General features: G+C 44.4%; 1 protein-coding gene across 1 annotated transcript in view; it reads left to right on the forward strand.

Moving 5' to 3' along the window:
- The window catches only part of RTN3 (reticulon 3), a 475,542-nt gene that overhangs the window by 327,955 nt on the left and 133,860 nt on the right, over nt 1-13,727 (forward strand). Inside the window, exon 6 of the mRNA XM_044075128.1 lies at nt 8,649-8,707. Coding sequence (XP_043931063.1) covers nt 8,649-8,707 — 59 coding nt within the window. The remainder of the gene's footprint in view (nt 1-8,648; nt 8,708-13,727) is intronic.

The following is a 13,727-nucleotide window of genomic DNA, read 5'->3' on the forward strand; positions in this document are numbered from 1 at the left end:
AACAGGGCGCTGGATAGATGGGGTAAAAAGGTTTATACTTCAGCAACCTTGGCAATTAGAGCTTTAAACTGCCAATTTCATATGTTAAAATATCAGCAACATGTTATTGGGCTACTTAAGCAGAAAATGATGATTCCTGACTGTGTGGAAAATAGACTTACAGGATTTAATGCTATCTGCTGAACAAGTTGGAAAACATACTTTGCAATGTGGTTTTGATTCTTTAGAGGCCTCTTGCAGGCTGCTGTTACTGGGTCTGTGCTTAGAAGGCATGCTTGGCTTAAGGAGCAATCTTTGCCTGATCATGTTAAAGGGAAGTTTTTGGATGCTCCTCTAAATCAGGACCGCCTGTTTGGCAACAAGGCTGAAGTTTTAAAGATGGAAGGTAAAGCTAAATCTATGCAAACTGTTAAAGATTTTTTACATGTTTAGCCTCTTAGATTTAGTAGGCACTTCCCTAAGAATTGGTCTTCTCAAGCCAAACCCAGACACAGCAAAAATCCCAGGTTTCAGTCCCAGGGGACTTGCAGAACTAAGCAGTGGGGGGCCTCCACTTCCAAGTCTGGGGATAATTAGACACCCCCCTATGGTAAACTGTCTCAATGACTTCCTTTTAAAATTTCCACTTGTCTTCTGACTGCCCCTTTTGGGGGGGGGGGATGTTGCTCTTCATGCAAAGAACTGGGATCTCGTTACCCAGGACAAATTAGTTTTAAATAGTGTCCCAGGGATACAGATTTCACTTCCACACGTTGCCAACGCCAAGTGGGTGGCCGGACCTACCCCCAACGCCAAGTGGGTGGCCAGACCTACCCCCAAATCAGTGGGCAGAGGCTCAAAAACCAGCACTATCTCTCAAGCATGGGGGGCTATTCAACTGGTACCAGAAGAGGAAAAGGGACAAGGTTTGTACTCCAGACTTTTCCTGGTACCCAGAAAAGACAAATCATGGTGTCCAATCCTGGACTTGTCTACTCTAAACACCTTTCTGGAGATTCCAAAATTCAAGATGCTGACTCTTCAGTTACTTCCTATGCTAGGCAAAGACTTCTGGTTGGCAACACTAGATTTAAAAGAAGCATACCTGCACATTCCAATCGGGGAATCTTGCAGAAGATTCCTACGCTTCAAAGCAGGCTACAAGCACCATCAGTTCTCTGCACTGCTCTTTGGCTTATCTACTGCGCCCAGGGTATTCACAAAGTACCTAGCTCCCGTCATTGAATTTTGCAGGCAAAGTATCCAAATATACCCATACCTGGACGATTGTATAATTCAGGCAGAAAGCCAGGACATACTTTACAATCATCTGGCGTTTGTAAAAAGGGTTCCAACTAGTCTGGGGTACACCACAAACTAAAAGAAATCACAGCTGTTACACTGTCTGCAAATTACATTCCTGGGAGCAAGCTTGAATGCAACTTCCCAGTTGGCTTACCTCACGCCAGGAAAGCAAATTCATTTGACAACCTACTTCAAACAAGTGGCCACAAAAACCCTGCTATCTGCAAGACAAATACTGCAAGCCTTGGAGTTCGTGGCCTCTTGCATTCTTCTAATTCCATATGCAAGACTGCATATGAGGAAACTACAGTGGTGTCTAAAAAGCCTATGGAATCATTCACAGCCTAGAAACAATGATTCCTATCATACCTTGCCTACGCCTAGAGTTCCTTTGGTGGGCAGAGGCCTGCCACCAATACAAGGGACTTCCTTTCACACCACCCCCTGCCCCCAAACCCTAACAGATGCATCAGACTATGCATGGCGGGCTCACCTGGCAGGGAAGTGCATTCAGGGCAAATGGAACCCAACTCAAATGCACCTGCATATCAATCAAAAAGAAATGTTAGCTGTACAGAATGCTCTGACAGCCTTCAAGGACTACATTCTTCTAGGACAGCTAGTGGTAAAGACTGACAGCACGGTTGTGGTACATAAACTAGCAGGGGGTACACATTCTTACCCCCTCTGCAGACTAGCCATAGCATTGTGGAACACAGCATTGAGCTACCAAGTGCACCTACAAGCTCAATTCCTGCCAGGAAAGTCAAATACACTGGCAGATGGACTAAGCATTTCATGGACCCACACGAGTGGAAACTGGGACTAAGGATTTTCAACATGTTGACAAGCTAATGGGGGAGCCCAGATATAGACCCAGTTTGCCCCCAAAACTACCAATTCGACAAATGTTGCACAAGGACTCCACAAACTGCCTGGAAAGTGGATGCTCTGTCCTTCAGCTGGAAAAACCTATCAGTGTATGCCTTCCCCCCACTGCCTCTGCTTTCCAAAGTACTACTAAAAGTCACAGGACAAACCAAGGATGATTTTGATTGCTCCAGACTGGTCGTGCCTACACTGGTACCCCCTCGTGTGCAGTGTCACTGTTACCTCCATGGCACCTGCCTCAGACTCCTTCCCTGCTGTCTCAGCAGGAGAACCAGATTCTGCACCCTCAGCTTCCATCACTGAACCTTGCAGCCTGGCTAATCTCCCTTACCATCCCTCAGCAACTCTGTGATGGATGCCATCTTAGAAGCAAGGAGGCCTAGTACTAGAAAATCTTATGCTGAAAAATGGAAAAGATTCTGTGCCTGGAATCAATCTCAAGGGATGAGCACAGCAGCGCCCAGTTTACCTCAGATTTTACAATACTTAACTGAGATGCTTCACAAGGGCCTGTCTTTTTTTTCCTCCATTAAAATCCGCGCATCAACCATTTCAGCTCATTATAACACAACTTCCCCTCTTCTCTCATCCACTGCTCAAGCAGTATCTGAGGGGCCAAAATTTCAGACTGCCCAGGAGAGCTCCAAACCCAGCCTGGGACCTTAACTTTGCATTTGGAGAAACTCACTCTACCTCCTTTCAAGCTAGCTGTTACTGCAGACTTAAAATTTCTTTCTTGGAAAACAGCTTTCCTTTTAGCAATCACTTCAGCTAGAAGGGTATCTGAATTACAGGCCGTTATGGTAGTGGAGCCTTTCATCATCTTTCATGCGGACAGGGAATCACTCGGAACCAATCCATCCTTCATGCACAAGGTGGTATCCGGTGTGGCTCTTAATCAGTCCATTCATTTGCCAACCTTCTTTCCCAATCCACAGAACAAAGGGGAACAGATTCTGCATTCCTTGGATGTGCGCAGACAACTTGGATTCTACTTGGACAGGACTAAACCTCAAAATCTAAACTACTGGTAGCATTTGCTGCAGGGGCAGAGCGGAAGGCTATTTCAAAACAAACCATTTCTAAATGGATAAGCCATTACATTAATTTCTGCTTTAAGCACCATGGGATCAGACCTCACTCCACCAGGGCTGCATCTACTTCTACAGCCTTTCTCAGAGGTGTTCCTACCAGGGGCATCCTAGAAGCTGCTACCTGGAGTTCTGTACATACTTTCACCAAGCATGATCATCTGCCAATTTTATCTAAATCCAGAGCTGGCTTTGCCACTGCAGTCTTGCAGGGCCTTATAGCTGGCCCTAATGCTATCTAAACTCCTCCCAACCATAGCTTTGGGAATCTACCCAAATGTAATGACTGCAACAGTAAAACATGAAGAACATAGTACAGTTGTGTACACTTACCATAAATGTAGATGTTAGTGTATTCACTGTTGCAGTCCTGGTTACCCTCCCTCCTGCCCCCCAACGTCTTTTGGCTATACCTCTACTTTCCTTTACTATGCTTAAAAGCCTTTTTGGTGTATTTGCTTTTTTGTTGGAGGTATACCTTTGTGTTTTTGTTTAATTTCTCCCCATTAGGGGGTCACCTGACATCTGGGGCAAGAAAAATGATGTAATGGCATCTGCTGCATGTTTTATTCCCCTGACGTCATGGAAGAAGGGACAGCAACTGACGCAGGACCCAAGACGTTGTTAATCAGGGCAACTTGCAAGCAGATTACCCAAATGTAATGACTGCAACAGTGAATACACTCAACATCTACATTTATGGTAAGTGTACACAACTGTACTTCACTGGGTCTTAAGGAGCAAGGTTTGCCTGATCATGTTAAAGCTAAATTGTTGGATGCTCCCTTGAATCAGGACCGTGGCAACAAGGCTGAAGTTCTTAAAAAGGTGGAAGATAAAGCTAAATCTATGCAAACTGTTCTGATTTCTTACAAGTTCAGACTCCTAGATTTAATAGGCACTGGCCCTCTCAAAATTGGTCCTTTCCAGCCCCTTCCAGGTCTTCTCAAGCCAAATCCAGACACAGCAGAAACCCCAGGTTTCAGTCCCAAGGGGGACAAGACTAGGCAGTGGGGGGTTTCCGCACCCAAACCTAGGAGTTGTAGGACTCCCCCAACCCCCCCCCCCATTGAAAACTGTCTCAATGACTTGCTTTTAAAACGTCCAAGCACTTCCCAACTGAATGCTCCTTTAGGTGGAAAGATTGGTCTGCAGGTCTAAAACTAACTCATTACCCAGGACAAATGGGTTTTAAATAGTGTCCCAAGAATATAGATTTAATTTCCACACATTACCAACACCAAGCGGGTGGCCAGATCTACCCCCAAATCAGTGGGCAGAGGCCCAAAATCAAGTACTCTCTCAAACATGGGGGCTATTCAGTTGGTACCAGAAGAGGAAAAGGGACAAGGTTTCTATTCAGGACTTTTCCTGGTACCCAGAAAAGGCAATACATGGCGTCCTATCCTGGACCTTTCTAGTCTAAACACCTTTCTGGTGATTCCAAATTTCAAAATGCTGACTCTTCAGCTGCTTCATATGCTAGGCAAGGATGCATGGTTGGCAACACTAGACTTAAAAGAAGCATACCTGCACATCCCTATCCAGGGAGTCTGGCAGAAGATACCTACGCTTCAAAGCAGGCAACACGCACCATCAGTTCTCTGCACTGCCCTTTGGCTTATCTACTGCACCCAGGGTATTCACAAAGTGCCTAGCTCCAGTCATTGCATTTTGCAGGCAAAGAAATTTTCAAGTATGATTCTCTGCTGGAGTGTGGGGAGTGCCTTCTGTGTGGAGTCTGCATGTCCTCCCCGCAGGTGGGTGGGCATTCGAAAGACGTGTGCAAATGGGCGTGCCTTTGAAGGTTGAACGTCGAGCTGGCACATTGGCGTTCTTGAAAATCTACTGCCAGTCATTAGCAGACTGGAGTTCCGCTGTGGCGACCCCTAACCGGGAAAAGCCGAAAGACAACCCATACCTAGACTATTGTCTAATTCAGGCAGAAAGCAAGGACATTATTTTGAGTCATCTGGCCTTTGTTCACAGGGTACTGACTTGTTTGGGGTTCACCATAAACAAAAAGAAATCCCACCTGGTACCCTGTCAACAAATTATATTCCTGGGAGCAAGCTTGAATACAACTTCCCAGATGGCTTTTCTCACGCCAGAGAAACTGATTCATTTGACAATTTACTTCAAACAAGTGGCCACAAAAACCCACCTATCTGCAAGGCAAATACTGCAAGCCTTTGGGGTTCGTGGTCTCCTGCATTATTTTAATTCCATATGCAAGGCTGCATATGAGGAAACTACAGTGGTATTTCAGAAGCCTATGGTGTCAACATTCAAAGGATCTAGAAGCAAGGATTCCTGTCATACCTTGTCTATGCCTAGAGTTCCTTTGGTGGGCAGAGGCCTGCAACCAAAACGCGACTACCATTCACATTAACAGAAGTATCAGAATATGCATGGGGTGCTCACCTGGCAGGGAAGTGCATTCAGGGCAAATGGAACCAAAGTCAAATGCACCTGCTCATCAAAAGGAAATGTTAGCTGTACAGAATGCTCTGACAGCCTTCAAGGACCACTTTCTTCCAGGACAACTAATGGTAAAGACTGCAACACCACTGTCATGTGGTACATAAACTGGGTACACATTCTTACCCCCTCTGCAGACTAGCCATGGCATTGTGGAACACAGCCTTGAGCTACCAAGTGAATCTACAAGCCCAATTCCTGCTAGGAAAACAAAGTACACCGGCAGACGGACTAAGCAGAAACCTCATAGACCCACACGAGTGGAAACTAACAAAGGTTTTTCAACATGTTGACAAGCAAATGGGGGAGCCCAGATATAGACCTGTTTGCCTCCCCCCAGAACCATCAACTGGACAAATTTTGCACAAGGATTCTCCACAAGCTAGCTTGGAAAGTGGGTTCTCTATCCTTCAGCTGGAAAAATCTATCAGTTTATGCATTTCCTCCTCTGCTCTCCAAGGTACTACTAAAGATCAAACAGGATAAGCCAAGGACGATTTTAATTGCACCAGACTGGCCTCGCCAACACTGGCACCCCTTCTTGCGCAGCATGTCACGCTTGGCTCCATGGCACCTGCCTCAGACTCCTTCCCTGTTCTCAACAGGAGAACCAGATTCTGCACTCTCAGCTGCAAACCCTGAACCTAACAGCCTGGCTAATTACCTAATCTCTCCTATACCATCCCTCAGTAAATCCGTGATGTTTATCATTTTAGAGGCAAAGAGGCCTGGTACTAGAAAATCTTATGCTGCAAAATGGAAAAGATTCTGTGCCTGGAACCAATCTCAAGGAATGAACGCAGCAGTGCCCAATTTACCTCAGATTCTACAGTACTTGACTGAGATGCTTCATAAGGGCTTGTCACGTTCCTCCAAAATTCATGCCTCAGCCATTTCAGCTCATTATAGCACAGAGCCTCCCCTCTTATCTCGCCCACTGCTCAAGCGGTTCCTCAGAGGGGACAAAAATTTAAGGCCACCCAGGAGAGCTCCAAATCCAGCCTGGGATCTTAAATTTGTCTTGGAGAAACTTGTGCTCTTCCTCCTTTCAAGCCAGCTGCTACTGCAGATTTAAAATGTCTTTCCTGGAAAACAGCTTTCCTTTTAGCAATCACTTCTGCAAGAAGGGTATCTGAATTACAGGCCCTTATGGCAGTGGAACCTCATCTTTCATGCGGACAGGGTGTCCGTCAGAACCAACCCCTCCATGTCCAAGGTGGTATCCAGTGTGGTTCTTAATCAGTCCATTCATTTGCCTACCTTCTTTCCTAACCCTCAGAGCAAAGGGGAACGAATACTGCACTCTAGATGTGCACAAACAGCTTAGATTCTACTTTGACAGGACTAATCCTCAAAGGAAATCTGAACTGCTGGTGGCATTTGCTGCAGGGACAGAGAGGGGAAGACTATTTCAAAACAAACCATTTCAAAATGGATAGGCCACTGCATTTAATTTCTGCTATAAACGCCATGGAAAATCTATCCCACAGGGCATCAGACCCCATTCAACCAGGGCTGCATCTACCTCTACAGCCTTTCTTGGGGGCATCCCTACTAGGGACATCCTAGAAGCTGCTACCTGGAGTTATGTACATACTTTCACCAAGCATTATCATTTGCCAATTTTCTCTAAATCCAGAGCTGGTTTTGCCACTGCAGTCCTGCAGGGCCTTATAACTGGTCCTAATTATATTTAAATTCCTCCTCCCAACCTTAGCTTTGGAAATCTACCCAAATGTAATGACCAGTAGTGAAACACGAACATAGTACAGTTGTGTACACCTTACCATAAATGTAGATGTTAGTGTATTAACTGTTGCAGTCCTGGTTACCCTCTCTCCAGCCCCCTTTCTTCTTTTGGCTGTACCTCTACTCTCGCTTACTATGCTCTAAAAGCTTTTTGGTGTATTTGATTTTTTGTTGGAGGTATATTCTTGTATTTATAGATTTGATTGCTTCTCATTAGAGGGGCACCTGACATCTGGGGCAAGCAAAACTGATGTAATGGCGTTTGTTTTATGCACCTGACGTCATGGAAGAAGGGACAGCAGCCGCAGGACCCAAGACTTTGTTAATCAGGCGGACTGAGGGCTACTGCAAGCAGGTAACCCAAATGTAATAACTGCAACAGTGAATACACTCCAACATCTATATTTATGGTAAGTGTACATAACTGTACTTTTGTTTTCCTCTGAAGAATCTATTGCTTATGTCCATTTTTGCTGACATTAAAAAGTTTACCCATCAAAACTTGATTACTGAAAAAAAAGGCCAGTTATTTTTGGCTCTGGGAAGGAACCTGTTAGCCAAACTTAAGTAGTCTGGTTAACTGCCAAACTTTTAAGTAGTCTGGTTAACTGCACTGGTTCCAGAGCTCTGCAGCATGTCTTCAGTGTGTTTTTAGCTAAAAGTAGCACTGTCTAGTCTTGTAACATTTTCTTGCACACATTTTATTAAGCATCATAACTTGGATTCATGTAACACTAGCAGCCCTGGCACAGACTAGCCTTTGTCTTTCCATTTACTTTAACTATGAACTGTGTAGGAATTCTGTCAAATTGCTGGTCCTGCGAAGTTTTTTTGGAACATAACACTATGGATGTTAAAGTACTTGATGCTTCAGGTATGAGGAAGGCTTCTGATAATGAGCCAGTTTTAATGACAGTGACTCTGTGGAACTTGATACCTTTGTCCGTTGAACTTTAGGGAAGTTGGCTGGAATTTTTATGCTGTGCACCTTACTGATTTTGTTGCTTTGCTGTAGACTCTGTTGGGGAGCATGCCCACAGTTGCTTTCACTTTAGGAACTTAAGGTATATGTACATATGTACCTGCATTTGTGCTTTTTGTAAAATATTTGTAATGGCATCCTGTTGTAATGAATTTTCCTTTAACTTCTAGACTCAGATTGATCATTATGTGGGCATTGCACGGGATCAGATTAAAACAGCAGTTGCGAAGTAAGTTATTTTATGTTCTCGTAATACGTTCCAATATCCAGTTTGTATTCAGCTGAAACAGTGCTATAACTATTAATGCACTGTTAATGGTCTTTTTTTTTAAGAAACCATTCAGGCTGTGCTTCTCAGTTTTGTAAGAAACCTTTGAACTGACAAGTATACTCAAATTCAGCATGAATTTTACCTGTTAGCTTGTGTGTTCAATGTGTGTTAGCTGTTTCTTTGACTTTTGAAATTGGTTAAAGTAGCATTTCACTGCAGTGTGGATAAGCTGATCTTGAATATTGCTGCATCTTAAGAATTGCACGTATTAGATTATTGCAGCAAATTGACACTTGTGCTTTTTTTATTTGGTCCTGTACTATTGCTATAGTGCCTTGGGTTGGAATGTGGCACTTAAAACATGTATTCTGGAAGCAGTGTTTGCTGTGAGATGTAGTTTAATGACTTACTTTCAAAATTCCGTTGTCTGAATGGCCTAGGCTGTTAATGACCTGCATTTCAGTGTGCTTCATTGTGGTTGCTTGTTTAAGTCTTTATTTTATGATTGCATTAGACCCACTAGGCATCTACTTGGGTGACACCTCCAGTGATACATGTACAGATGGGTAATTTCCCTTTTTGAGAAATGGCATGGATAAAAGTGTAGTAGCCATATGTTTTATGAAAACGCAATTTCAGAGGTCACCTTGAAATCAGTAGTGCATTGATGTTGTACTGTTTCACTGTTATGTATATATGCTTGTGGTTTCTTCTGTGGTTTTGTTAGGACAGTTGAGGTGCCTGCTAAATAGACTAGTTCTTGAGTAGCTTTGTTGCATGGGGGCCCTAGGTGGTCTTGCATGTGCATTTGTTATAAAACTAATACGGACTTGGAATAGTTTTCAGCAAATTAACACTGCTTGAAAGCCAGTTGTGTGTTGGATGATATTTTCTGAGTCGTAACCTCCCTAAGTTCCACTGCCACACTGCATCCTGGGGTCTATATTAGATCAGCAAATGCTTAAAAAAGCGAACTCTGATCATGATTGTAAGCTTTTGCTTGCATAAGTTCAAACTGTCAGATCCTAGATTTTTTTCCTAGGGAAAAAAATTGCTGATCCAAAACACACACAACACACACACCAAACAGCAATCCACACACACCTAAAATCTGACACCTAACCCTACACTAAACTATACACACACCACTAACTATCCACTTACCTTAACCCTAACCCTAAGGTCTGTCACTATCGCACACTCACCTCACCCGCTCCCTAACTCACCTAACCTGCCCTAACCCTCACGTCCACACAATTGCACACATACCTAACCTGCGTCCTAACTCACCTAACCCACCCTAACACTCATCCACACAATCGCACACTTACCTGAATCCGACCCGTAACTTTCCACCGCAGCACTGAAAATACCAAAGCAACAGAAACGGACAACCGAATTCTTTCCCTAGGAAAAAATCCGGGTTTCTGTTTCGATATTTTAAAAATTCGCTTAAAGTTCGATCAATCAGCGTTCGCTGATCAAATAGACCCACATCCTAGTAATGCAAACTTGTGTAGCAGTAGGATGTATGCACAGTAGGATGTATGCTTTCATACTCTGCACTTAAGAGTAACTTCTCATTTTCTTCTGACATGCTAAATATACTACTCTGTGCATACTGTTAATTCCATGGCTGGGGATAACCTTGGCATTTCTGTCAAGCCTTCTCTAGTTTGGCTGCCAGTTGGAGGTAAGTAGCACAACTCTACTTCAACCTGGGAGAACATTTGCTGCCTCATCTACTTTTCTTGGTGGTCCGCTTCTGAAGGCACCAAGATAGCTAATCTAACCCCACTTGCTGTCTTTGATTATTCTATACCAGTACAGTCTTGTAAGAGGTTGGAGTTGGAATGTGTTCCCTTCAATGGAGCAAGGAAAAGCCTTTTACAGTCCTCTCCAGACCAGATGCAACTGTGGATGCCTCAGACCAAGTGGACCACATGGTGGACCTCGCAGTAGAAGGGATCTAAGAAGCACGTATATGTGAAGAAAATGGCCATCTTGGCACTGAATTACCCAATCTCTAGTAGGATAGTACATATACTGTACTGTAAACATGGCTTTCCCCTTTTTTGGCTAACAATGCAGTCTTGGAAGAAAGCCTTGGAGAAACATTCCTGAAGACTGCTTCCACCCATTCTAAATTCCATTGCAGCTTAACACATCATGCCCTGCCAAGGTGTTCCTCAGCAGATCCCCACAGGTAGAATTTCATTAGCCGATCTGATTCTTTGACCAACTTACAGCTGAATAAATTGAGCACCACATAAGCTTTGTCAGTAACTACTTTTCTGTAGATAGTGTAGGTCTTTCATGCTTTCTCCCCATTTCCTTGCTCCGTAAAGAAGACTGGAAAATGAGAGGCCTGAAATATTCAGACATCTGGCTGAGACTGCATTCTGTCTTAAGATGGTAAGAGAGACCCTTATTGATGCATTACCCTGTGATGTCTTTATGCAGATCAAGATGACCTGGTACCCTTATCCCAGCTGCATGAGGGATCTTAATTTTGGCTACCTTTTATTCAGCTGTCATGCTTTTCATGAGGAAGAGTAGAAAGGCAGGTAGTTTTCCATCTAGTACCAAAGCTGGAATAAAGGCCCAAAATTAGCAGACTTGACCCTGGTTCTGCATTACCTGTCCTAGTTTACATCAGTCCATATTAGCCTACCATCCTGTGAGCTCCTCAGTCTCCATCTTAAGCCACACACAGTGGTTCCAGCTTGCAACTTCAATTTTGGTTTAAAATTGACTGTGCCACCCTGTGAACCAGCAGCTACTTGTAGTCCTAAAATGTCACCTGGGAAAAGTTCAGTTGTGTGATGTCATACCATAACTGTAGATGTCCTACTTGCTACAGTATTCTTCACTCCTGGGATACCCTGCAGAGGATAGCCAAATGTATGACCAGCATGCTAAAGCCTTTATACTTTACAGGTGCTGTATGTCCCAAGTGCAAGGTGTGATGTACATAAAGTACGAGTGACTAATCCTCAGAACTGAAGTTCCCCAGAAGAACCACTGCAGTAACGTGTTACACCCAGGAAGAGAAGCTGGCGAGAAGGATGCAAGAGTCTTCTGCCAGAAGGAAAATTGGGAAGTAATCCAGGGTAGGAGGGGAGGAACAGAGTACTGCAGTAAAAGGTAGGAAATCAACTGTTAAGGTAAACTATGCTCTTCATAGGCTCATAGATTTGTACTAGGCTAATGGCCCTGGAGCCTTTACAAGCCTAGCCCATAGGATTACCCTGGCATCGTGCCACCTGACATTAATTCCAGTCCCTCTGTCAAGTAAAGCCGCTGGAGTCAAAATTTCTCTTGTGGGACGAGTGAGATGCTCTGACATGTATGGGAAGTCTATTCCATAGCATGGGCAGTCTGGGTCATGAACCTGTCCCTCCAGCATTTTCTGTTTGTGGTAATGAGGTTGAGGTCTCTGGAGCATGTGGTGCGGAGGGATTGGGATTTTTTTAGATGTAGTGTTTCTAACAGGGCTGGGTCACACATGGTTTTGTAAGTCAAGCAGAGATCGCCTCTTGATAGATGATACGAGACAGAGAAAAGCTGGAGTTTGTCCATGTAGGGCATGTGTTTAAGGCCTAGGATCCTCTTCGTGAGGTACTGTTGTGCCCTTTCTAGCTGTTGCAGGTGTTTAGTGAGGTACATGCCAAATGTGGCATTATACTCTGGTTTAATGAGGGAAGAGTAGAGAGAACCTTTTTCTTCCTGGATGCAAAACCCTTAGTAATGATATGTGCCACATAGGACTTTATGACCACAGTGGCAATGTGGTCAAGAGAGAGGTTGCTGTCAACCGGTGTTCCCATATCTCTAACACCTTCTGTGCTCAAGTGGACTACCATCGATGTGGTGGTTCATGAGAACAGAGTTATTCCCAAAGGGGATGGCACATTTTTTTGGCATTGAGCTTAAGGGCATGGTTCTGACACCAGTCGTTGGTCTTGGTGAGGCCTTTCTGCAGGATGTCAACATTACTTGGAGTTAATAACTCCCAACTTGCAATAGACTGCGAACTTAGTCAGCCAGAGTCCCTTCATGTTGGCCTGGACTTCAGAGAAGTAGATACCAAACAGGAGAGGACCCAGGGGCGAACCCTGTGGGACGCCACTCGACTGGTCCGCAGTTTGACTTAGAACCCACAGTGTGAAAGTAGCTAACTCTATCTGCGAACCAGTTTGCTACCCACCTAGTGATATAGGGGTTGATGTCTAGCTTAGTGAGTTTTTCTATTCCTGAGTGAAGGATGGTATCGAAGGCCTTGGCCAGATCAAGCTTGGCGGTATGAACCACCTTGCCTTCATCCACAGCTCTGGTGACTGACTCAGAAGTCAACCAAGTTGAGCAGGCATGAGCTACCCTTCACAAAACCAAACTTTGTGGGATCCAGAGTTTGGAGATTCCCTACATCCTTGTTAGGGCCATGATGCATTCCATAGCTTTGCATATTACTCCTCAGGCTAATGAAGCTATAGTTCCCTGGGTCTCTAGTCGCTCATCCTTTGTGGAGAGGGATGACTGTAGCAGTGCACCATTTGGTTTGGACAGAGCCTGAGGTGAGGCTGTGATTGAACAGGGCATACAAGTGTGGTGCCAGTTCGCACTCTGGTTCTTGTAGAACACAGCCAAGGATAGTGTCAGGTCCCTTAGATGTATTCTTGGCCTTGGACAATGCTGTTTTAACCTGTGCTGCAGTAATACTGGGTGCCTGGCAATCTACTGGTATTGTGATTGGCCCTTTGCAGGGGGGGGGGGGTAAAGTTGGCACTGAATCTCTCAGCCAGTATGTTGGCAATATCTGTTGGCTCTGTATAAGGAGATACCATTGTGCAGTGGCTCAGAGCAAATCTGGGTATTACCATGGAGTTTCTTTACATAACTGTAGAAGGCCTTGTGTTTGTCTTTACTGTCTGCTGCAATTCTGTTTTCATAGCTAGCTTTAGAGGATTTGATGAGA

The sequence above is a fragment of the Protopterus annectens genome, chromosome 6.part0, assembly GCF_019279795.1.
Source record: "Protopterus annectens isolate FY-2018-M chromosome 6.part0, PAN1.0, whole genome shotgun sequence".
Lineage (NCBI taxonomy): Eukaryota > Metazoa > Chordata > Ceratodontiformes > Protopteridae > Protopterus > Protopterus annectens.